General features: G+C 41.0%; 1 protein-coding gene across 1 annotated transcript in view; it reads left to right on the top strand.

Moving 5' to 3' along the window:
* MYO3B (myosin IIIB) overlaps positions 1 to 25,388 on the top strand; it is a 532,652-nt gene that overhangs the window by 259,711 nt on the left and 247,553 nt on the right. Inside the window, exon 16 of the mRNA XM_012555289.2 lies at positions 22,043 to 22,122. Coding sequence (XP_012410743.2) covers positions 22,043 to 22,122 — 80 coding nt within the window. The remainder of the gene's footprint in view (positions 1 to 22,042; positions 22,123 to 25,388) is intronic.

Here is a 25,388-nt window from a genome sequence, read left to right as displayed (position 1 = left end):
TTCCCGTCTTCCTTCTAATCTAAATGGCTGAAGCATCCCTGCTCTTCAGTCTGTTCTACATTCCCTTCTTTCTCACCTTCACAAGGAGTTCCATCCTGCAGTTATTCCTCTGCTCTTCTGCATCGTCTGTTTCTTCTTCTCAATATGATCATTCTCGTCAACATAGTATTTTCCATTTTTTTGACCCTTCATTTGCTTATGTTTTTGCACTGTTTCTCTGTTTCATTTTCACAATAAAACCTTTGACTCTAGTGGATATCTCTTCTTCCTCACTTTACATTCTCTTCTCAACCCACTCCAATAAGACTTCTAATCCCACCACTTCCATTGAAACCACTCAGGCTTACCAGTGGTCACTCTAATGTCCTCATCTCAGCAGCATTCAACACAATTGATCTTAAAACCTTTTTTCCCTCTTGGCTTTCACTGTAACTAAGTGTACCATTGGAATGCATTCACTTTATTTTCCTTCACTGGCTACCCCTTCTCAGTCTGCTTTGCTGGATTCTCCTCCTCTGTTCAGCTCTCTAAATGTTTGAGGGCCACTAGGCTTAGTTGTGACTTCCTTCTTTCCATATAATCTCTCTTATAACCTCATCATCTTTATGCCAGTGACGTCCAAATTTTATTTTTACTGCCCTGGCCACTTCCCTTGATTCCATATTCCTATAACCAACCTGTCCACTTGATAGCTCCAGTGGAATGTTTAATAGGCATCTCATAATTAACATCTTCAAAATAGAACTCTTGATATTACCACCCCCAAGACACCTTCTGGATTGTACTCTGCCTCCCAGCCTTCCCCATCTCAAATAATGAAATCACCATCCCCTCAGATGCTCAAACTAGAAACGTAGGACTCATTCTCAAGAATTCCCTTCCTGTGTCCCTAATAGCCAATGTAATAGCAGGTCTGTTGGCTGTACTTTCAAAATATATCCTCAAATTCATCCAATTTTTCCATCTTCACTGCTACAAACATGCTTCAAGCCACCAACATCTCTCACTTGAACCTCCTATCTGGATTCCCTGCTTCTATTCCTACCCATACAGCCTCATAGCTAGACTGTGATCTTTTTAAAAATGTAATTTAGGTCATGTCACTTTCCTGCTTAAAGCCTCCGATGGCTTCTCATCACACCTGGAATAAAATCCAAACTCCCTTCCATACTACAAACGCCTACATGATCTGGCCTGCCAGGCTGCCTCTCCAGTTCCATCTCCTTGGATTCTCCCCATCGTTCTTTGTCTTCATTCTCTTCCTCAGATATTCCAGATCTTTTCCTGTCTCTGCACCAGCTCTCCCTCTGCCTGGAACATTCTTTCCCCAGATCCTTACAGATCCATTTCCATCTTGTGATCCAGAATTCAGCTGAAATGTCACCTCCAGGGACAGGCCTTCTCTGTCTACCCAATGGAAAATACCCTGCACCTCCTCACTCTCTCTATCACCTCACTCTGTTTAATGGTCTCCATGGGGAGCTGAAATTGTCCTGTCTATCTCTCCTCCTTAGACTGTCAGCTCTTTCAGAGCAGAGCTCTTATGGCTCCTGTTTACCACTGTGTATCCAGGACCCAGAACAGTGCCCAGTGCATAGTAAGTACACAGTAAATATTTGTTAAGTAATTTGGTAACTCCTGCAAGGCTAACAAGATGAGAACTAAAACTGAAATCCAAATCTTTACTCCCAATCCAGGTCTTTTTCAGAGAAGTCCAGGCTGCAGCAGGGTTGGGAGTGTTTTGGGCCCTAGGCACTGAGGCATCACTGAAGAGGTAGAAGGAGCAGGGCTGCCAAGGTGTGGTTAGGTCCGGATCACACTCTCAGGTTTGAGTGTCCCAGTCACATGGTGGGTTCAGGAGGCTTCAGTGAGGTCAGGCCCTTGTTTGTCCTTCATGTCATGGTCAAGATATTGTCCCCAGAGAGTCAAGGTTGCCCCCATTTGGCCCAAAAGAGATAAGTATCTCCAGATTTTTTAACAAGGGGAGCATATATATCCGGTCTGCAGGGCAGAGGAGGGTCCACATTCCCCCATAGCTCCATTAGCCTGTTTGTGTTATTTCTGCGTCTTGTAATAAAGTGCTTAAAAAAAAAAAAACTAAGTGTACCATTGGAATGCATTCACTTCGTTACCAGAGGCATTATATTAATATTACTATTACTAAATTTTCTGTTTGCAAAAGTAGAACTTTGAGCTAGAATCTGTAGTAGTGCGATTTCCCCTGGAAAGAGTTCACTGGACGTCTTTATTTGTGGATGCATCCCGAGATGTTTGTAAATGCACTTTGTACCTAGCTGAAAAATGCTAGTGCTCTCTTCAGACTTAAGAACAATCAGTGTGTATAACAGGATGGACTTAGGTGCTCAGCAGGGTGCTATTTTCCTGGAAGTAAGACCCACTGGTGAGAACAAGGAGCTCTGGTGGCACAATGGTTAAGCATTTGGCTGCTAACCAAAAGGTCAGCAGTTCGAATCCACTAGCCGCTCCTTGGAAACCCTATGGGACAGTTCTAGTCTGTCCTATAGGGTCGCTATGAGTCAGAATCGACTCTGTGGCAACAGGTTTGGTTTTGTGGTTTTTTGGTGAGAACAAAAGTCCCTGTATCCCATATCCTAAGTTCAGAGAACTTCCAGGAGTTGTTGCCAGTTACTTCCTGAGAGGTACCAGGTCACCTCTGTCCCCCGGCCCTCAACACGATGGCGGAAGATGAAGAGTATGCTTCTCCTTCCCCCAAACTGGGGGGAGGATAGAGTTCCCCAAAGAATCACTCATGAAGTTTGCAGACAACTATTAAAAACAAACAAACAAAACTAGGTGCCAATCAACAGACGAATGAATAAACAAATTGTAGTACATACACGCAAATATAAAGAACAATGATGAGTCCGTGAAACATCTTACAACATAAATGAATTTGGAGGACGTTATGCTGAGTGAAATTAGTCAGTTGCAAAAGGACAAATATTGTATGAGACTACTATTATAAGAACTCAAGAAAAGGTTGAAACACAGAAGAAAGCATTCTTTGATGGTTACGAGGGTGGAGGAGGAAGGGGAGGGGTATTCACTAACTAGATAGTAGACAAGGATCTCTTTGGTAAAGGGAAGGACAACACACAATACAGGGGAAATCGGTACAACTGGACCAAAGCAAAAGCTAAGAAGTTTCCTGTATTAAAAAAAAAAAAAAAAGATACTGTTAATTTCATTTCCTAATTGAATGCATTGAACACTAATGACCGAAGACCAGATGAGTTCTGGAATGACATCAAGAACATCATATATGAAGAAAGCAAGCAGTTATTAAAAAGTTAAGAAAGAAAAGACCAAAATAGATGTCAGGAGAGACTCTGAAACTTGCTCTTGAATGTAGAGTAGGCTAAAGTGAAAGGAAGAAATGATGAAATAAGAGAGCTGAACAGAATATTTCAAAGGGTGACTCGAGAAGACACAATAAAGTAGTATAATGACATGTGCAAAGACCTGGAGATAGAAAAACCAAAAGGGAAGAACAAGCTCAGCATTTCTCAAGCTGAAGGAACTGAAGAAAAAATTCAAGCCTCGAGTTGCGCTGTTGAAGGGTTCTACAGGGAAAATACTAAATGACACAGGAAGCATCAAAAGAAGATAGAAGGAATACACAGAGTCGCTGTACCAAAAAGAATTGGTCCACATTCAGCCATTGCAGGAGGTAGCACGTGATTAAGAACTGATTCTACTGAAGGAAGAGGCCCAAGCTGCACCGAAGGCATTGGAGAAAAACAAGGCTTCAGAAATGGATGGAATACCAATTGAGGTGTTTCAGCAAACAGATGCAGCGCTGGAAGTGCTCACTAGTCTGTGCCAATGGAATGGAAGAGATCCATATTTGTACCCATTCCAAAGAAAGGTGATCCAACAGAATGCAGAAATTATCAAACAATATCATTATCACACACACGTAAAATTTTGCTGAAGATCATTCAAAAGCAGTTGCAGCAGTACATAGACAGAGAACTGCCAGAAATTCAAGCCGTATTTAGAAGGGGACGTGGAACAAGGACTATCATTGCTGATGTCAGATGGATCCTGGCTGAAAGCAGAGAATACCAGAAAGGTGTTTACTTGTGTTTTATTGACTATACAGAGGCATTTGACTGTGTGGATCATAACAAATTATGGATAACATTGCAAAGAATGGGAATTCCAGAACACTTAATTGTGCTCATGAGGAACTTATACTTAGACCAAGAGGAAGTCATTCGAACAGAGCAAAGGGATACTGTGTGGTTTAAAGTCAAGAAAGGTGTGCGTCAGGGTTGCATCCTTTCACCATACCTGTTCAATCTGTATGCTGAGCAAATAATCCGAGAAGTTGGACTATATGAAGAAGAATGAGGCATCGGGATTGGAGGAAGACTCATTAACAACCTGTGATATGCAGATATACAACCTTGCTTGCTGAAAGTGAAGAGGACTTGACCAATAGGCAATATCAGATAAATGGAGAAAAGATTGAAGTTGTCAATGATTTCATTTTACTTGGATCCAAAATCAATGCCCATGGAAGCAGCAGCCAAGAAATCAAACGACGCATTGCATTGGGCAAATCTGTTGCAAAAGACCTGTTTAAAGTGTTAAAAAGCAAAGATGTCACTTTAAGGACTAAGGTGCACCTGACCTAAGCCATGGTGTTTTCAATCACCTCATATGCATGTGAAAGCTGAACAATGAATAAGGAAGATTGGAGAAGAATCAATGTCTTTGAATTATGGTGTTAGCAAAGAATATTGAATATACCATGGACTGTCAGAAGAACAAACAAATCTGTCTTGGAAGAAGTACAGCCAGAATGCTCTTTAGAAGTGAGGATGGCGAGACTTTGTCTCACGTACTTTGGACACGTTATCAGGAGGGACCAGTCCCTGCTTAGTAGAGTAGAGGGTCTGTGAAAAAGAGGAAGACCCTCAGTGAGATGAACTGACACAGTGACTGCAACAGTAGACTCAAGCATAACAGCGATTGTGAGGATGGCACAGGATCAGGCAGTGTTTCCTTCTGTTGTACATAGGGTCGCTATGAGTCAGAACTGACTGGACAGCACCTAACAACAACAACAATTGGATGCCTGCTTAGCAAGCAAATTTTGTATCCTTTCCCTTTGTAGGGGAAAAGATAACGAGAAGGAGAGTCATCCTGATAGAGAATTTCCCCCTTTTGAATTTCCAGTTCTTCAGAAAAATGGAAGAAAAATCCTTCATGTGCCCACAGGCCCAGTGTTGACTGAGGATGGTAAAGGAAATTGAAAGCTCCTAACTCATTGGGGACCAGATAGCATGAAGCAGAGAGGTACACAGATGAATGCAGTATGAAGTGTCAAGCCCAGGGTCAGCTAGAACATTTGGCCAATCTGGCAAGGGATCACTAATGGCCGGGAGAGCAATTGAGAATGAGCCCCTTATCTGTAGGGTAGGTCGGTGCCACCACCTTTAACCATAAAGCCCAGAGACCACAGAGAAGATGTACAGCCTCACCTAGTCCCAGAGGATAACTCTGCCCTCTGCCCTTCCTACTTCCAGCTCCAGCACCAGAGGAGATAGCCCTGGGAAAGGGGTATGTGAGAGAAGACACCCCATACCACCAATCCAGTAAAGTTACAAGTCTACCCTCATGAAGGGAGAAGGTGGGAAAAGAGCTTTGGATTGATATGACATTAAAGATTAAAAACAAATAGGACTGAATCTTAAAGCCAAAAATAGTCTTTAATAGCAGAAAGTATCTGAAAATCTGTGGAATGGGCCTGAGATATGGTTAAGAGAACTGTCATCCTCACAGAAAGGTGAGTCAGCAGGAGTGGGGAAGTTACATGAAGAACTGAACTATCTCATGCTTATTACCAGTGAATTGAGATGGCCTCAATAAGCTGATTTCGTGTGCAAGGTACAAGCAGAGAACCACAAAGCCTTCTGGAGTCATGATACTGGGAAGCTGCAGGTCCCTTACTAGCTGGGGATTCCTCCTGCACACCAGAGTCAGATTCTTGTCTCAGGAAAAGGGCAAATGACACAGTCACTTGTGAATAATGGAAAGAACAAATGTTAATTACGTCAGTTCCTCCTTGCCATCATCTACAATCCACCAACCAGTCAGTTCCGACTCATGGTGACCCCATGTGTGCCAGAGTAGAACTGTACTCTATAGGGTTTCAATGGATGATTTTTCAGAAGTGGATTGCCGGGCCTTTCTTCCAGGGTGCCCCTGGGTAGACTTGAACCTCCAACCTTTCAGTTAGCAGTCAAGGGCATTAACCATTTTCACCACCCAGGGACTCCAGTCTACAGTTAGAGCTGCGCAATTCAGCTCCTTGGTCTACTCAACTATGCAGTTCATCTCATGTGATCATCTTGTCTGCCCAACAAGACTGTAAGCTCCATGAGAACAGTGGCCATGTCTTCTGTTTCATTTATATACAGAACATATAGTCAGAGTTAGTCAGTGCTTCGCAGCTCCAAGTCATTACCCATCCTAATTCTGCCTTCTGGAATTACTTCTGGCCCCCATCACCTTCTTTTCCTGCCTCTTCCCATCTCTCAATCCTTTTTTCATTCAAAACTCAACTCTAGCATCACCTCCTCCAGGAAGTCTTCCCTGACCCAATCTGGGTTGGGTGAAATTCCTGGCACCACTAGGATGTAAATTCCATGAGGATTGAGATTTTTGTCCATTTGGTTGACTACTCTTTCCAGCTCCTAGAGCAGAGCCTGGCACATAGGAGTGCTCAGTCGAGTCTGTCTGTCTAGGCAGAGGGTGTGATTTGTGAATCAAGTTTCCTGGTAGTCCCAAAGCACCTGAAGCACATCAGAAATGAGGGTCATCCCTGAATCTGAGACTTAATCTGTTTTAAGAAGTTATGAAATTCAGAAAGAAGGAGCTTGATTCAAAATTCCATAGTCTGAATCTAAAGAGGCAAGTCTGCAGCCCTTGTTAGGACTCATGTTCTGAGGAAGCGCAGTCAAGGATTGCAGTTAAGTCTGGCATCTGAAATTAATTGCTGGCCCCCTTCCTGGGGTAGGGTGGGGGTGGGGTGGCGTTTTCCCAGAAACAAACAGCATACTGGTGATTGAAGTACAGACTGCAGTGGTTGGAGCACGAGATCCACGTACTCCCTCAGAAACAGGCCCGCCCTGGCGGAGTCCCTGGACCAGCCCTCCTCCCTGCCCTGTCCTGACTCTGGTTGGACATGTGAGTCGTATTCTGCCCTCTAGCCTGGCTTCCTTTCTGTAACAGCCAGCTAGGACAACCTGACAAGAGCCTCTGCTGCCTCTGAGATTTGGTGAGGGGCTGGAGGAAGAGACCACAGGGTCAGGGTAACAGCTGCACAGCCCTGGGAGAAACGTCACACTTTCTTGAGTCTTCCCTTGTTAATAGTTTGCGGTCATAGTCTAGAAGAATCTTTAATTTTCTTTATTAGGCTTGCTGATATCAAAATGTGTGAGTGGTGTGGTTGGGAGGAAAGAGAGCATCTCTTGAAATTTTCAATTTGTTCTGTTTCTTGAAATTCTAATTTTTTTATATCTCTGAATGCCTTTAGGTTTTGAATTTGTATTCTCCAAGCACTATTTTTTTTTGTGTGTTCAAATGTAAGCAGTTAAAAAAAAAAATCTTTTTTTTCCTTTTTAAAATTCTGCCTGCAGTTTCATCTACCCTGTCAGCCGTGGTGGAATAAGGAGCCCTGGACACTAAGTCAGAGACAGGCTGAAGTCTCCTTGGGCTGGTCCTTTGCATTGAACAGCTTTAATTCACTTCTCTTAACCAGCTTCCACATCCGCAAAATGAAGGGTTCTGATTAAGAAGAGCCTCCAGATTGGAAGGGACCTTAAGGTGGAACAGACCAATTCCCAATAATCTTTAACCCAGATGTTCATCGCCAATTGCTCTGGGTTGAAAGCTCTTTAGAGAAGCCTATAGAACAGCACTGTGCGATATAATGTAAAATCTTCTAGTAGCCACATTAAAAAAGTTAAAAAGAATCAAATGAAATTAATTTCCACAGTATATTTTATTTTAACTCAATATATCAAAAATGTTTTCATTTCAACATGTAGTCAATATAAAAATCATTAACGAGGTATTTTACATTCTTCTTGGTGCTAAGTCTTTGAAATCCGGTGTGTATTTTACACATACGACGCATCTCCGCTCAGACTAGCCCCTTTTCAAGTGCTTAGTAGTCACATGTGGCTGTTGATGACCATATTGAACAGTGCGACTATAGAGAATTGCTGTCCTGGCCCCAGATGTTCCTCATTCCTTCTCTCAAAGAGAAGTGCAGAAATGGCAAGGACTCACTCCTACTGGTGTTCGCGAGGAAATAAAGCCAGGTGGGTAGGACAAATTGGCTCTGCAGATTCGTTTCTTCATAAAATAATATTTTATTCCATGCAGACTTGACTTCAGACTATTTCCCAGTGCATGAGAGAAGTTATTGTTCTAAATTTGCAGAGTTCCAGCAAAAACTTTTTATCAGCTCCCTTAGCTCTCTTTGCAGAGATAGAAATGACCTGTATTCTCAGAATCAAGAGCTGTGCTTCCCAACATGTATTTCATGAAATACTAGGTTTGTGGGATGTGAAGAGGTATGAGATAAAGAAGAGGCTCCCATGGTCAAAAAGTGTGGGGACCACTGATTATGAAAATCCAGCTGATATCTTTACTGCAGAAATACCAAGAGATGGCTCTAGTGCACAGGGCTTCTGAATCCAGTAAGATCCTTTCTGTGAAAAGCATCTTGAGGGTCAAGAGTCACGTGGCCCACACTGCGGCAATGCTGCTCAGAGAATTTTCTTCTTAAGTCTGTCTTTCCCAGAGCATGCTTCTAGTGTGGTCCCTAAATTCATTTCCAAAGGTTCCTCATCTTTCCTAGCTCTAAGGGCCTTGCTGCTGCTATATTCTTGGAAAAGCAAAACTAAACTAAACCTCAATAATGAGTTGCGATAACAACTCTAATATTGGGAAATTTAGTATCTGTTTTGAATCGGATCCACTGTCTTTCAGCAACACGTTTTAATAGTTCTTTCATAGCTTCTAAATATGAGTAAGGTACATTTTATTTTTAAGTGGCAGTTCAGTTTAGAGCCATTTTCTTTTATTTCTTTAATGATCCTGTCAAGTAGAGCAAATACAGCAACTCTGATTTTTCAAATGGTCAGAAATGCAAGAAAAGGAATTCTGCTTCTCTCAGCCAGCATCGTTCTTATTCATAGAAAAGAAATATGTTCCCATTTAAGAGTAAAGATTCTTTCTTTTTATTTCATAGCTCATATTGGAGAAAGACTCCAAAGCCATTTATAATTTATTAATTCATCCCACTATAAAATCTGTTTATAATAGGGCTTCCTATCATTTCCCTCTCACTAAAAGATGACTCCAGGCACTTGAAATCAAACGATTTAGAAACAAAGCCATCATAATTATAATCTCTACTTAGAGATGGGGTTGCCATGAGTTGGAATCGACTTGATGGTAACTGGTTTAGAAATGGATCACAACTTAACACCTTTTTCTCAGGAATTTGAGTCATGTTAATAGAAACTGTGTTTTTTCTCTTTAGAGCATAAGAATGGCTTCTAACAGTCTGGTCCATATGTTAGAAGCATATAAAAGTTAATCATTTTGCTCTGGTGCCAGGGTATTGTATGCAAGGAAAAGCTTTAAACTGCAGCTGTGTGGAGCAACAATTGTGAACTTTACTGGCTTGCACATGTGAGACATCAGTAAACTAAATAAAATGTCGCTTAACTGAACTTAAGAGTCGAAAGTAGGAGAGAGGACTGCTAAGATTTTATTAACGTTCGCATTTTGTAGAGTGATTCCACCCATTACGTTTTCACGAGAGTAGGTGAAGTTATACAAAAACCAAATGAACTCTTTTCCAGAAGATTAGGTTTGGCTTAGCCATAACAATAATGATTGCTGGATAATCAATGGGATCGCTGTGCGGTTGACCTGGGTTGGTGTGTAAATGACCAAAAAACCCAGGCAAGATCTGAAATCAACTGGACTTAATCAGTTTGGGCACACTTTAATCCCATCAGCGGTCTGCCTTGAATATGATTTCAAAAACCTGAAATAACCACAAAATCATCACTGATGGGCTCTCTCAGTTATTGCTCACAGTTCTGCACTGCTGATATCTGACCTTGGGCAATTAACTTCCATACTCTTTACACCTGGTTTCTTCCTCTGTGGATTGGGGACAATAACCACAGGGTTGTTGTGGATATTAAATAATACGGTTAAAACAGTGCAGTACTTACTCCATTGTAAACACTCAATAAAGGCTAGTATTTAAGTGTTTTTAATCCTTTTCTGAACTGGAGCAGAAAATTCACTCTATGGTGAATTTCTGTTTTTAAAGGTAGTAGATAAGATTATGGAGCCCTGGTGGCGCAGTGGTTAAGAGCGCTGCTACTAACTAAAAGGTCGGCAGTTCGAATCTACCAACCAGTCCTTGGAAACCCTGTGGGGCAGTTCTACTTTGTTTTGCAGGGTTGCTATAAGTCAGAATTGACTCGACAGCAATGGGTTTAGGTTTGGTTTTGGTTTAGATAAGATTATATAGTGCTATGGGTTTTTTCTTTTTTTTCAGAGTTTGTGATTTATTTTAAAAATAATACCTTAAGATAAAACAGGAAAGAATAAACCCCCATCATCAGTTTATTTACTTTTGTTTCTAGTCATCCAACCAAATATTTCGTGAGACTCTAGGTAACAGAAAATTGGATATTCTGTAAAACTCTGATTAACGGAACCCCCATATGGTGAAACGAGTTCGTTTATGTGGCCTTTTACCTTGCTTGGTTCTGTGGAAACACAGAGGAATTTTCCCCGTAAGCCCTGAGGAGTCATTTTTGACTTAGATTTTTTTACCCCAGAGGGTTTTTACTTTTGTCTAGGTTGATTGACATTTCCTGAGTAAACTGTAAACAACCTGTTTTTGATACTTTTTGTCTGGTCCTGGGCTGTAGCCTGCCCTGTGATTGGTATGCACCTCGCAGGGAATGGTCAATAGACTATCAAATGAGGTGAGTTGTAGCCCAGCTGTGCCTACTATGCACGTGTGTGGTAAAATGGCCCGGGTAGGGAAGAAATATTTTGGGGGCTCTTGGACACAAGAACCCAATGTACTGTAGTCCCAAAATCTATCAATAAAATCTGGAAGGGGCCTAAAGTTAAACTGGGATATAGGGGTGCAACAGTTGAAGGGATTAAGGTAAAAATTTTGTAGAGTGGAAGTATATCAGCCTTGGGCTGATGTTGATTTGCGTTATCCTGCATGAAGTTAGACAGGTTCTGACAATGCTATTATTACTACTAGTAGTGTTTCACAATTGGCGACACAAATGGGATATGTTGGCTCCTGACTCATGGAAACATGGGGTTTTGGAGGAGAGAGTATGAAGGGGCATGGGATGAGAAATTTTTGATTCTTGGATGGTTATTTTGATTTTGGTTATCTGTAATGGGTAAAAGGAAAGTTGAAGAGATGTTACGCTACAGCAGTGGATAGGAAAGCTGCATCTGGAGTGGCTTGGGGTGAAATCCCAGCAGGTTAAGCAAGATGATTGATGAGAGGCTAGGGTCTTATGATTCAACCCAGCCAGAGACCTAAGGCCATATGCTTACAAATGGTTAGGATAGTCAGAAGGTGGAAAACAGAAAATGAAACTGGAATGTTTTAAAAGGTTATGTGTTGATCTAAATGCAGTATATTTGTCTGACTGAAGGAATGTTTTCCCTAGCCTGGTGTTGTAAAACAGACTTGTGCTTGAGATACGGTGCTAAGCCCTGGGTTTTTGTTGTTAGTTGCTGTTGAGTAGGTAAATAGAATAGACTTACTCTTTGCCCTCATGAAGATCAGGCTCCAATGGGGAGTCACAGGGCACAGCGGTAATTAGATTGATGGGTAGCTTTCAGTTTTGCTTCATTAAGGAACATCTTTGGCTTTGATGAGACATTCTCTAGAAACATTTAAACCATAAATCTTTCATTCAGGTTTATTCTTCATCCATGGTGCTGCACTTTGCGAAATTGACTAATTCGGTCAATTGCTTATCTCACTGGGATAATGAGCCTTAGGCATTCTACAGCTCTTGGATGCCTGAAAGAAGAACCTGTGATACAGAAGTTTGCCAAGAGATGGTAGATATGATCAATCTCCATAAGGCAAGGGTAAAAACAGTCTAAAATGTTTTTGCGTACATTAGAGCACTGTCAATACACTGGTTTTTTTGCGTGCTTAATTGGCAGTTCAAACCCGCTAGCCGCTCTGAAGGAGAAAGATGTGGCAATCTGCATCCATAAAGATTACAGCCTTGGAAACCCTATGGGATAGTTCTTCTCTGTCCTATAGGGTCGCTATGAGTTGGAATCGACTTAATGGCAATGGGTTTGCTTTGGTTTAATATGTATTTGTGATCAGTTGCTAACCTAAAAGTTGGCAGTTCAAACCCAACCAGTGGCACCATGGAAGAAAGCCCTGGTGATCTGCTTCTGTAAAGATTACAGCCAAGAAAACCCTATGGAGCTCAGTTCTACTCTGTAACACATGGGGTCGCCATGAGTCGGAAGTGACTCGACAACAGCTTTGGTTTTCAGTTTAATGTGTGTAAGGTACTTTGCAAGTCTTAGAGAAGGTGCTGAAGAAATATTTTTTGAATTAATGTATAGGGATAGAAATAGATACTTAGTGCCTGGTTTCAAGGAGATTGTAACCTTTATAGGGAATCAAATTATTTCTAATGATAAGTTCCAATATAAAGGAGCATATTTGCATTGACTTGACTCAGACACAGTGCACTGACTAGCTTCAACCTCTAGAATTAGCATAAAGTTGTGACGTTTAAAGAGTTCCTTCATCAGATAAATACTCTATAATCTTCTTTGTTGGCCTTTATCCTCAATAGATTTTAATCTTAAAAAAAAAAAATTCGGTAATTATTCTTTAGTAAGTCTGTAGGATAAAATTTTGATTCAAAAAGCTTTTGAAATCTAATGGTTATTCTATATAGTGTATCACATTTCCTGAAAGTCAAAGTCTGTGAAAAGCCCTGCCTGTATTTAAGAAATAAAAATTACATTAAATTTGTTCTTTAAAAGGAGCCTTGGTGGCATAGTGGTCGGTGGTTCCAACTCACCAGCCACTCCGTGGGAAAAAGAGGTGGCAATCTGCTTCCGTAAAGATTACAGCTTTGGAAACCCTATGGGGCAGTTCTGCTCTGTCCTATAGTGTCTCTAGGAGTTGGAATCGACTAAATGGCAGTAGGTTTTTTTTTGTTCATTCTTTAAAACTATGACACTTAAACCATGACACTTACATGAAGTTCAGTAGAAGATACTTTCTGCACACTGACATTTTAATGAATTGGTTTAAAAAAAAAAAAAAGTATGTATGGGTGGAGAGAGAGAAGTGTGTGTGTGTCCCAAATTCTTTTAGCTGAACCTGTGGCAGTATGGGAAACCCTGGTGGTGTAGTGGTTAAGAGCTATGGCTGCTAACCAAAAGACTGACAGTTTGAATCCACTAGGCACTCCTTGGAAACTGTATAGGGCAGCTCTACTCTGTCCTGTAGGGTCACTATGAGTCGGAACCGACTCAACGGCGAGTTTTTTTATGGCAACGTGAGTCCCAGGGTGGCACAAACGGTTAAACACTCAACTACTAGCCAAAAGGTTGGCAGTTGGAATCCATCCAGAGGCTCCTTGGAAGGCAGGCCTGGTGATCTGCTTCTGAAAGGTGATAGCCTTGAAAACCCTATGGAGCAGTTCTACTCTGCACGCATGGGGTCATCCTGAGCCAGAATTGACTAGATAGCAAATAACAACATGACAGTGTAGCTTAGATATGAATAATGCTGGTCAGTTAGATGTGTTACAGGATGTTTCCCTAGAGTATTATCTCAGTACACCTGTCCTGTTTTCTGGATTCTCAAGCTGTTGTAATTTTTCTCAAGGAGATACACCTAAATGTTCACAAGAGGCTCCTTTAGAAAGGAGCTACCAATATGGAGCAGTCATTCCTTGAAATAAAGCAAAATAATTGGTAAATGTGAAAAATAGACTTGGGTACCTATAGATCAAAAGTTAACCTTGAATGTATTCAGACTCAATGGAAAAGAGTTCATATAGGTGATGATTACATTCACATTAGCACACAATTTTTAAAAAATGTTGGATTTGCTAATATGTAAACTGAAGAATAATTTACTAGGAGAATACGTATTTTGAAGAACTTGAAGATGAGCACGCTCAATTTCTTGAGCTTAAAAATATTGCAGGGAGAGAGCAAAAAACTACACCTCTGCCCCTTCTCTTGTATGCTAAGAAATAAGAGTGATATAAAAATAATATAAATGAATGAATATTAGCAATCACAGAAACAGAGCCACTGCTGGTTCCTCATGGAGATCATCTGTGAAGAGAACACTGGCAAATTAAATATTATTGTTTTTACTTCTCCATTTATCTAAGCCTCACCATCATCTCTTCCTTCATCCTCACTTCATCCCTGCCTTCTAGTGTCCACCAATCTAAGAAATTATACATTGTGTAAATTTTCATTTTATCTTGTTTATTTTGTTCTTTCTTATTTCTCCCACTTCAAGAATCTTTCAGTAGGATGTATTTCTCAATCATAGTTAGAATTTCAGAGTTGGATGGAAGTCCAACACGACTCAACCTTCTTAAACAGATTTGCAGTCGGTTATTACACTTCCTCATTTGTATCCTCAGCATGATGTTGCTATTTGAACAACACTGTCTACTGCCTTGACCAGCTCCCTAATTTACAGCCCAAATAAAGTTCTCACATGTCCTGGCTGCAGTCCTCACACAATTTTTCTGTGGCACCGGGTCGCCATTACACTGTTGCTTGTAGTTCCCTCTTACAGAAGGTCCCACGGTACCCTATACCACATTGCCTGGCGTTGATCTAAAGGAAGCCGCACAGCCATGTAGGGTTCCACCATGGGTACCATGGCAGAATGCTATGGCACACAAGTGGAAAACCACTAATCTAGTCAAACTCCTCATTTTACACGTAATAAAAGCAAGTCATAGAGAGTGGAAGTAATCTCCTGAAGTCAGATAACCAGTCAATGACAGGACTGGGGTAAGACTCAGATTTCTCAATTTCAAGTCTAGTGTCCTGTTCCTTGCTCTCATGCTAAAGAGGAAAATCCAAAGAAGTATTTATAGTTCTAAGCACTGAATCATCCTCTTGTACAATGGGAAGTGTCTTGTCTTCTGAAGCCCTGTGTGGCTTTCTCAATCTTAACTGAAAACATAAGGAAATGTAAGTGTTGTGCTTTACACAGGGTAATCATGTGATTGACCCACCATCAGTAGATAATGTGTGTTGAGTAGAGCTGCTGGGGTGGGAGTGGGGTGTCATCTGCAGTAATCAGCTCATTCTCTCCTGCCTGGGTCTTTTATTTAGGATTCCAGTCCTAGAGTACGGAATGTCATTTCTCTGTGTGCAACTGAAAAAAACCACTTGCCGCAGAGTCAACTCCAACTCATGGCAACCCCATGTGTTGCAGAGCAGAACTTTGCTGCATAGTATTTTCATGGCTATAACTTTTCGGAAGCAGATTGAGGTTCGTCTGGGTGGGTTCGAACCACCAACCTTTCAGTTAGGAGCCTAGCACTTAAGTGTTTACACCACCTTTACCTGCCCCAACCGAGACTTGAGTAAGACTTTGGCCTCATTAGCACTGTATGCTAACCAACTGGTATGATCCCCCTGGTGACTTGTATCCAAACCGTGTACCTTTGGCCACACAGATGAATGGGAACTCTACCTGAAGGTCACCTGAAAAGCAGAAGAGTAAAGCTTTTGTGCACGGTTCCACCAGTGACTTATGGTACCTCAGCAGTCTTCCTTTTCCAAGTTTTCTCCCCCGCAAAACTGCCCTCATAGTTAGTATTTTCATTGTTAGAGAGTGGCTAGAAACTGACTCTTGGGCTTGCAAGGGTAAAATAATACATGTTTCTATGTTATTATTAAATGTCTAACTTAAAAATGAAAACCTGCCTGGAAGTTACTGTGTGTAGGGGAGTAACACTGAGCCTTAGATATTTTCTAAGTCTGTCTCTGCCAGGAATTTGCCTGTGAGCTCTCTCTGGAACTCAGACTGCACATACTTAAGGTTAATATTCTGTGTCTCTCTTGCTCATGTCTTCCCGACAGAATTCCTTTCATTTCCTGTCAGACTCTTATGAAACCTTCATGATCTAGCTCATGTATTGCCTACTCTGTGATTTTTTTTTCTCATTCTTCCAAGAAAACTTAGTCTTCCCCAATTCTGTCCACTCCTGTCATTTTATGTGGAGGTTTATTATAACATCTTCCACTCTAAATTGCAATGAAATATTTGTGTGTGAGTCTTTCCTCTTCACCCAGCAGCTTCTCTAGGTTGTTCATCTTTGTAAGACCCATAAAGGACCTTTAGTGTATTATTTCAAAGTATGAATAATTTGAGAATCATTAAATGAAAGAGCCCCTATTTCAAAAGTATCCCTTTTATGTGGACACTGGACAGTCTGTAGTCGCCCAACCAGCATTCCCATCGTTAGAATCATTCCATAATAGTTTTGTTTCTAGAAAGCTTTCCCTATCATGCAAACACCTCATCTGGATGAACGAATACATTTACCTATCTGTTAACAAATTAGACATGGATTCATTGTCAGAGGAGAATAATGATAGGAAGGTTTAGAACAAAGACAGGGAAGTTTTGATGGGAATATGGACAAAGTCTGTACTGCCTGGAAAAGTTAGAGGGTTGGGTAAGGAAGGAGACTGAGGTGATTGTTGAGGGTAGGGAGGACACAGCATAAAGCCATATTGTACTCAGAAGTGGAAGTAGGGATGTAAAAAGGAATGTGCAGAACTTAAATGCAGCCTTTGCCTGAATTACAGTTTTGCCCATGGCTGGTTCTGGCTGGACTGAAAAGCAATGCTACACATGGAGGTTGTTCTGAGATAGGAATAAGCCATTCTCACAAATCAGTGTCATGTGAGTGCTGACAGATATACGTACTTGGATTTCATTTATTTCTCCATGGGTCAAATCTTCTTGGGTAGATTTCAACAGTCTAGCCTTCCAGTACTTTTGTGAACACACATCATGTCATGTGGCAGCCATGTTATCTCCAAGCAGATTTCACCAAAAAACGTGAGAGAGATAGTCAATACCCAGAGCTCTTTTCATCTGGCCCCATTTAAGGGAAGATTCATGTCATTAAGAGACTGAACTGGTACCTTCCATCAATGTGGCAATAAAATCCAGAAAACAGAGCTGCAGTTCCACTATTGACTAAGTTGGGAAAGAGAAGCCTTGTTAACCTTCTTAAAACATTCTAATGATTCTGAGAGTTGTTTGGTGGGCTGACATCCTGTTTTCGAGTTTTAATCCCTTAACCCTTTCATGAACCAAGTACTTTCTGGTTTGACTGTTTTGTTGACACCGTATGTTTTCGTTAATGAAAGCATGCTGAATCATTAAGAGTGTCTGAATTTTTGGTAGGTAGTATGGATTCTTTTCTTCTTGCCCCCTTCCACAAGTCTACCCTAAGCATTTAGTGGTACAGATGAAGTACCACTAATAATACCCGAGAGTCCCCACCAGAGTCTATTCGTACATATGTGTAACAAATAAAAATTTTCAAAATTTCTATTTTTCATATCAAAAATCCAGACACCTCATACAATACCCTGTAAAAACAGTAATTTGTGGCACACTCGTTTCTTCAGTGTCAAATGGTTATATTAGAGGCCCCTGCCTTGTGGCAGCATGCACTATCAGTGGTGCAGCAGCTTCCCAATAAACCTTCAGAAGCAGAAAAAGTACTTGGTCCCTAGAGGTACCCATGAGCACGAAAGGGGAGGGAGAAGGGAGTTACTATTATTTCCCCATAATTGCAATCGCTGCATCAGAAATCTTTAAAGCTGAACTTCACATCCCAAATGAAAAAGAAAAAGAAAAAAAATCCATGAAAACATTGGTTGGGTTAACTGATAGTCGAGGTGGTAATTATGCAGAAATTCTTAACATGCCAGACAACTGCCAATTAAAAGTTGGTACAGAAATGGGAAAGGGGTTTCCTTTGGACTTTGAGTTTCCCACATGAACCCCTCACCCAAAAAAACAAACCTACTGCTGTCAAGTTGATAAGACAGAGCAGAACTCCCCATAGGGTTTCCAAGGCTATAATCTTTATGGAAGCAAACTGCCACATCTTTTCTCCCTTGGAGTGGCTGATGGGTTTGAACCGCCAACCTTTCAGTAAGCAGCCAAGTGCTTAACCATGGTGCCACCAGGGCTCCTGCAGGGCTCATCAAGGCACAGTGTGTGTTCAGAAAAGAGTGGATTTGTTATTTGTACATATTTTTCTTCAATAAAGACCAGAGAAGGACAGGCTGGTCTCTTATTTACTCTTTTGAGTCCTTCCCTCCACCAAAGTACGGCCCCTTGCCAATATATATAAATCATCCACATTTTTGTTTTCATGAGAGATTAGGCCATGTTTAATGCTCATTTACTGATATTAACCCTCAACACTGTAGATACTAGCCTGGGGAGAAAGTAAGGACTGCAGAGCAAAATCTAACATCACACATTCCCCTCTTATTGGCCTCCTACAGCTGTGTCATATTCTGTAGCTATTTTAAGTTAGCTTCAATGTATCAAATCTAAAACAACTCCTTGTTACAGATTTAGAGGAGATGGGTATGTAAACAGAAACAAAGTATTTTTTAAAAATATACGAATACTATAGTATGTTTTCATACAACTACTGATTTTTTTTTTAGATTCCTTGCATTTTTATTAAGTACAGTTTTACTAACTGAAATTATAACATTTCAATCACTGCAAGTACCTCACCAGGCACAGGTCTGTCCTATACTGGTTTCCCAAACATGACCAACACAAGAACAGCTGAGTTTATTGCTTACTGGAGTAAGGGAGGGCACAGTTGTTAAGAGTTTGGCTGCTAACCAAAAGGTCGCAGTTTGAATCCACCAGCCGCTCCTTGGAAACCCTATGGAGTGGTTCTACTCTGTCCTATAGGGTCGCTATGAGTCAGAATAAACTCAACAGCAATGGGTTTGTCAGTAAAGGAAGAGACCACCTCACAGAGCATTAGCAGTGTCTAGGAGAGCGGAAGGCAAGGTCAGAATTTATTGAGAATTCTAAGTTTGAAATACAGCAGGTCTTTCAAAGAGGGGATGGAGGGGAGTCTTGATTAGTGTTGGGTAAGGATCAGGAGGAGCCCTGGTGGCGCAGTGGTTAAGCGCTTAGCTGCCAATGAAAAGGTTGGCAATTTGAACCCACCAGCTCCATGGGAGAAAGGTGTGGCAGTCTGCTTCTGTAAAGATTTACAGCCTTGGAAAACCTATGGGGCAGTTCTCTCCTGACCCAGTTCTCATAGGGTCGCTATGAGTCAGAATCCGCTCAACTGCAACGGGTAAGAATCACGATTCAGCAGTCCAAGATGGGTGGAAACAGAAAGGCAGGAATTTTGAGGCTAGGGGTTCAAATCATTTCAAAGCCATAAACTGGATGTTTTCCATTGAAGAGTTGATCCGACTTCCTGTAATCAACAATTCAGCCATTTGCCTAGGCATGAGATCCAGGGAAAAAAAAGTCACGCTAATAAAGTCAGTAATAGAGCAAAGTGATTTTAAAGTAGATAGTACGGGTGGGTGAGTTATCAGTCTCCAGGCTGCCTGTGAAGGTAGATGGTTTCGGTTCTCAATTCTATTCAGGTTACTTAATTTTGTAATAAATGAACTAAAGCATTTGAGTTTTTACTTGCAGCTTCTTATATTTGTGGCAATTTGACACAAACAGCTTTTTTCCTGTTAGGATTTCTTTGCAATCATTTATCAGTTTACTAACACATTCCTTGTGTTTGGAGGGAAAATTACAACAGGAAAATTTCCCAAACAGATGCCCAGCAACAGTCACTGCCGGAACCCTGCAACAAATGCTGCAAACCGAGAGGGGGCAGCAGAGGGAGACTGAACTCTGATTATTTTAAAACAGCAACCCATCATTTTGGGCAGTACCTCGTTCCACTCCTTTTTTGTCCCTGGGTGGTGTAAACGGTTAACACACTCGCTACTAACTTAAAGGTTGGGGGATCGAGTCTAGCCAGAGGTGCCTCAGAAAAAAACCCTGGCAATCTACTTCTGGAAAAATCAGCCATTGAAAACCCTGTGGAACATAATTCTACTTTGACACACATGGGGTCTCCAAAAGTCGGAATTGACTCCACAGCAACTGTTTAATCTTTTCTTAAGAGGCAACTGAAGAAGAAATCATGGGTTCTGGGTCCTTCCCAAGAGATGAAAATCTTTAAAACCTTTAAAGAGGCAGGAAATTGCCATCTTTTAAAAAGTTCCAGCTCTATCTTCAGACCACCTGTCTTTTTCCCTTTAAGCTGGAAGCAGGGAAATTGTGCAGGATCACTGCAAGCTCCGTTTCAGATTCCATCTTAACCCAGTTCCCGAGTAGCATGTCAGTTCCATTAGACGCCTCTGACTTCCGTTGTCTCTCCCGGACACACGTTGGTAGTCACAGTTTCAGAGGCGCAGGAGGGTGCTTTGGGGCAATGAGGCATCCTTAGTGGGGAAGTGGCAGTCTAGGGTGCAGGCACTGAGGATGCTTAACATTTGAAAGAAGTGTGAACACTGTATTTACATTTAAATTAAAATGGAAACTTCATATATGTTACGTTTCTGAAAGGTGTGTGTGGCACATCTGCTGAGGTCTATTGTTTATTCATGCTGTAAATCCTTTGAAATGTGTTAAAATGCTTCCCACTCATTATAAAGCGCCTGCCACCCCTGGATTACGACTTTGATGTCACCAATCCTGCTTCAAAGGGTTCTTTCTGGGCTATTAATCACAGTTTAGCCTCTGAAGATATCGCCAGAGAAAACATTTGGACATCTTTGTGCTAGACTTGCTAAAACTTTGAAATCTTGAGTGCCTTGCATATGCACAAATTGCAGCATTTCCTTTCATTGACAACTTTTTAGTTTGCTACAGAATCAAATGGCACTGTAGGTAAAAATGCAAACAAATCTCTTCACGCACTTGGTTTGGGGGGCAGGGAATCTGAGAGGCTGCGGAGGGTGGGTGGTGGGGAAGGGAGAAGAGTCTGAGATCAGGCCACTTAGGCCCTTCAAAGGTAAAAATAAATCCAAAGTTCAAAAGGGGGTTGCCTTATCATTTTTTTGTTCATCCTTCATTAGTTTTACTATTTAAACTAACCGGTGCTCACAGTAGCAGATTGGTGAGATTCCCTGGTCTTATCTTGCCTGCTGCTCTCTGCTTTGAGACTTGCATGAACTGTTCAGAGCAAGAAAGAATAATAATAAATACTAGCTAACATGCAAGCACTTAACAGGACCAGCCCCGTGGTGACAGTGCTTTCTGTGAATTACCTCCCTGAATCCTCAAGACAACAGATGAGAAAAGGATCTGAGAAGTTAATTAACTTGTTCAAGGTCACACTCCTCCACTCACACCCCCTGTAAGCAGCAAAACTCTGCTGGGCCCCCAGGACTCAGCACTCCCTGCCCTGCTGGTGCACTGGGGTGGCCCAGTTCCTCCCTTCATAATGAAGGATCCTTACTGCCCGATCTGCTTAGCCGCTTCTTAACCCCTTGCGGTGTCCTCTATTGTCCACCTTCTCTCTCAGAAAACTTCCTTGAACATCTTTTTTCTTGTATGTTGATCTTTTTCAGTGACCTGCAGCGCTCTAGTTGGAGACTTCTTTTGTTGTTTCTTTTTATAGATTCAATCTGTATTTGTATTATAATTTGTTTATAATTTATATTATTGAATTTTTTAAATTGAAATTGTCCCCAGTTTCCAAATTCAGAGCATATCGTTTGGGAATTTCAGAAAAATAAGAACACAGAGGCGAAAATCATTCATCATCCTATTCCTTAACTTTTCCTTCAACTTAAATTCTTTGTTCTTATGCAGGTAATTTGGCCCAAACAAGAGCCAGGATAACAGCGGCCTCAAGGTCTTTGCCTCCGCGTTTCAGTGCTGGCCGAGCCAAGGTGAGTAGCAGCTTTACACCCAAAATGATGTGGGCCAGGGGGGTGCTACTGTCCCTGGGAAAATCCTAGGATAGGCAACGTTAGTTTACTTCATCCTGTCCGCTATTGGGCAGTCTGATAAAGACATCAAAGGCGTTTATGTAATCACGGGTTAGAAATTTGAAACATCATCATGGAATCCTTATGGTCCTACTCTCCAGAAGCACCACTTAAGATGCAGAATACTAACACTTGATAATAAAATCCATTCAGGAAGAAATAAAGCATTTTTTTCTTGTGACCATTGCCAACCTAAAAAAAAAACTTGCCATCAGGTTGATTCCCACTCATTACAACCTCTTGTGTGTCAGAATAGAACTGTGCTCCATAGGCTTTTCAATGGTTAATTTTTTCCAGAAGTAGATCAGCAGGTCTTTCTTCTGAGGTGCTTCTGGGCGGACTCAAACCTCTAACCGTTTGGCTAGCAGCTGAGCTGTGTTAACCTTTGGCATCACCCAGGGACTTCATCCCCAGCTTACAGAGAAGGTTATCAGTGACTAAAGGGAGTCGGTAGGGAGGACAGAAACCAAACTGTCTTCCTCTTACTCTGCTTTACCCTCTGAAAAATGAGTTGTATACTTGTCTATGGAATGGGGATGTAAGAAAGGTTAATAAAAATTCAGCTGTAAAATAGTGTTAACTGTTCACCTTTCCAGCTAATGTTTAGCAAGGGTCTCAAGGACTGGCTGGTTAATGTTCATTGTAAATACTGACACCAAAAAACAATTATCTTGAAGGTGATGGAGTAGTAAAATAATCAGGTCACAGCTCTGAATTTTCTTATTTTTTTTAACATTGCATATTAAACAATTTATTTCATAAAGAATAAACAAGTTGACCACATACAATAGTGTTGAATATTATCCCAAATTGATACATACATTCATCTATACTTATTTCCCCTAAGAGTAGAAGACTTACCTGTACATAGTAAGTACTCAAATTATTTTTGTTAACTATAATTTTATACTCACATTGCTATTAGAATCTGTGTGATACCCTACTTTTTAACCCTGCCACTTTGTGTCAAGATATTAGGGATATTTAACATGAGGTATGCGGGCCCCTAGGAGAGATTTATATAGGAATATCAGTAGTTCTTATGAAAATTAACCAATAAAAACCCTGTGGACACAATGGTCTGATCTGCATTTGATTGTGGGGATGGTGCAGGGCTAGGCAACATTTCCTTTCATTGTGCCTGGGATCAACACGAGTGAGGGCCCTAAGGACAACAATCAAGAATCAAGTGGTTCTGAAAACCTCTTGATGTTACATGTAAAATTTTGTTTGTGTTTGTTGGAGTCACTGGCTCCCACCAGATTCTAGAAGGGGTCATGACACAAAAAGATTAATGACCACCGTGCAGTATTCCCTGTCAGCCCATGTTGCTCTCCTTTCCTCTATTAGATTTTTTTGACTCCTGGAGCCTGCCTGCACCTGTTCACCTGCCTTCCATACCTAGAATATCAGCATAGTGTTACCTTACCTCCCTGCACTATTCAGGCCCTGCCCATCTGACAACCGTGCCCTCCGTATGGGCATATATTTATGTCATTATAATAATAATGATACAGATAAGATGAAAGTGTCTAGAGATTTGTTTTCACTTGGACAGGAGATGCGTTGAAAGTTCTAGTTTAGGCATCTGAAAATATGAAGGGTGACAACAGCAATAAAAAGTCCCCATCAAATATGCATATGAGAAGATGCTCATTGTATTTAGTCAGTAGAGAAATGAAAGTCAAACCATAATGAGATACCACTTCACACACACACAGTAGGACAGCTATTAGCAGAAACAGATAGAAAAATAAGTTGGTGAGGATGTGGAGAAATCGAAACCCTCATTCACTGCTGATGGTTCAGTCACTGTGGAAAACAATTTGGCAGTTCCTCAAAAAGAGTTAAACATAGAATTACCGCAGTTAAACATAACAATTCCACTCCGGGGTGTATACCCAAAAGAATTGAAAGCAGGTACTCAAGCAGATACTTGTACACCAATGTTCACTGCAGTGTTATTCACAATAGCCAAAAGGTGGAAACAACCCAAGTGTCCATCACCATATGAATGGATAAACAAAATGTGTATCCATACAATGGGATATTATTTAGCCATAAAGAGAAATGAAGTTCTTATATATGCTACCATATGAATGAGCCTTGGGAACATTATGCTGAGTGAAATAAGCCAGACACAAAAACAAAAATATTATATGATCCCATTTAAATGAAATAACTAGACTAGGCAAATGTGTAGAGATAGAAAGTAGATTAGTGGTTACTATGGGCTGAGGTGCAGAGTTTCTGTTTAGGGTGATGAAAAAGTTTTGGAAACAAATGATGATGGTTGTACAACATAATGAATGTGACTAATGCCACTAGATTGTACATTTGAAAATAGTTAAAATGGCAGATTTTATGCGGTGTGTATTTCACCACACACACACACACAATCTCCATCAAGTCCTCTGTGCTTTGCCGAAGAAAAAATACCAGAGGACGTCCTGGATTAAGCTGGGCTCCAGCCCATTGAGCATCACTGCACAGGGGCTGGTTTTCATGCCCAGTTTTGCTTTCCATTCAGAGGCTTTTGAGAGGAGTAATGTTATAGGGGTTTTCTTTCCCTGAAGGGTGGATGGATCACTGGGTAGCAGTAAAAATTCTTGACAAAAGGCCTTGTCAAGAAGATAATAAGTATAAGCACTTCTGAGGTTTCAGGATGCAAATAGTGAGCACCCATTGAAACCAGGAGAAGATTCTTCAGTTTCTCATTTATTGCTGAAACCTAGGTGGTTTATGGGACTTTTGAGTCAATGTCTTTATCCTAGAGTAAATTTAGTTGACAGATAAAGCAAATCTTTTTAATAATTCCATGCTTTAAGACTGATTTTATAAGCTATCAAACCACACAGAGAGCAGTATACAAAGTATAAGAAGTAGGGTTTTGGAATCAGAATGGCTTCAAATCTAGGCATTACCATTTACTAACTGTAAGACTTCGGGAAATGTACCTAAGATCTCTGCACTTTAACGTCTTCATATGTAAAATATGAATAATAATAGTACCTACCTTATAGGGTTGTTTTGAGGATCCAAAGACATAAGGTAGGCTGTTCAGCCTGGGAGTGGACAGGACCATAAAACCGAATGGGACTAATGAGGTACAGCAGTCCAGGGACAAGGGCCAGAAGGCAGAAGGGGACAAGGAAGCTGGTGATAGG

Source organism: Trichechus manatus, unplaced genomic scaffold, assembly GCF_000243295.1.
Source record: "Trichechus manatus latirostris isolate Lorelei unplaced genomic scaffold, TriManLat1.0 scaffold00037, whole genome shotgun sequence".
Lineage (NCBI taxonomy): Eukaryota > Metazoa > Chordata > Mammalia > Sirenia > Trichechidae > Trichechus > Trichechus manatus.
This window is presented reverse-complemented; position numbering and strand designations above follow the sequence as displayed.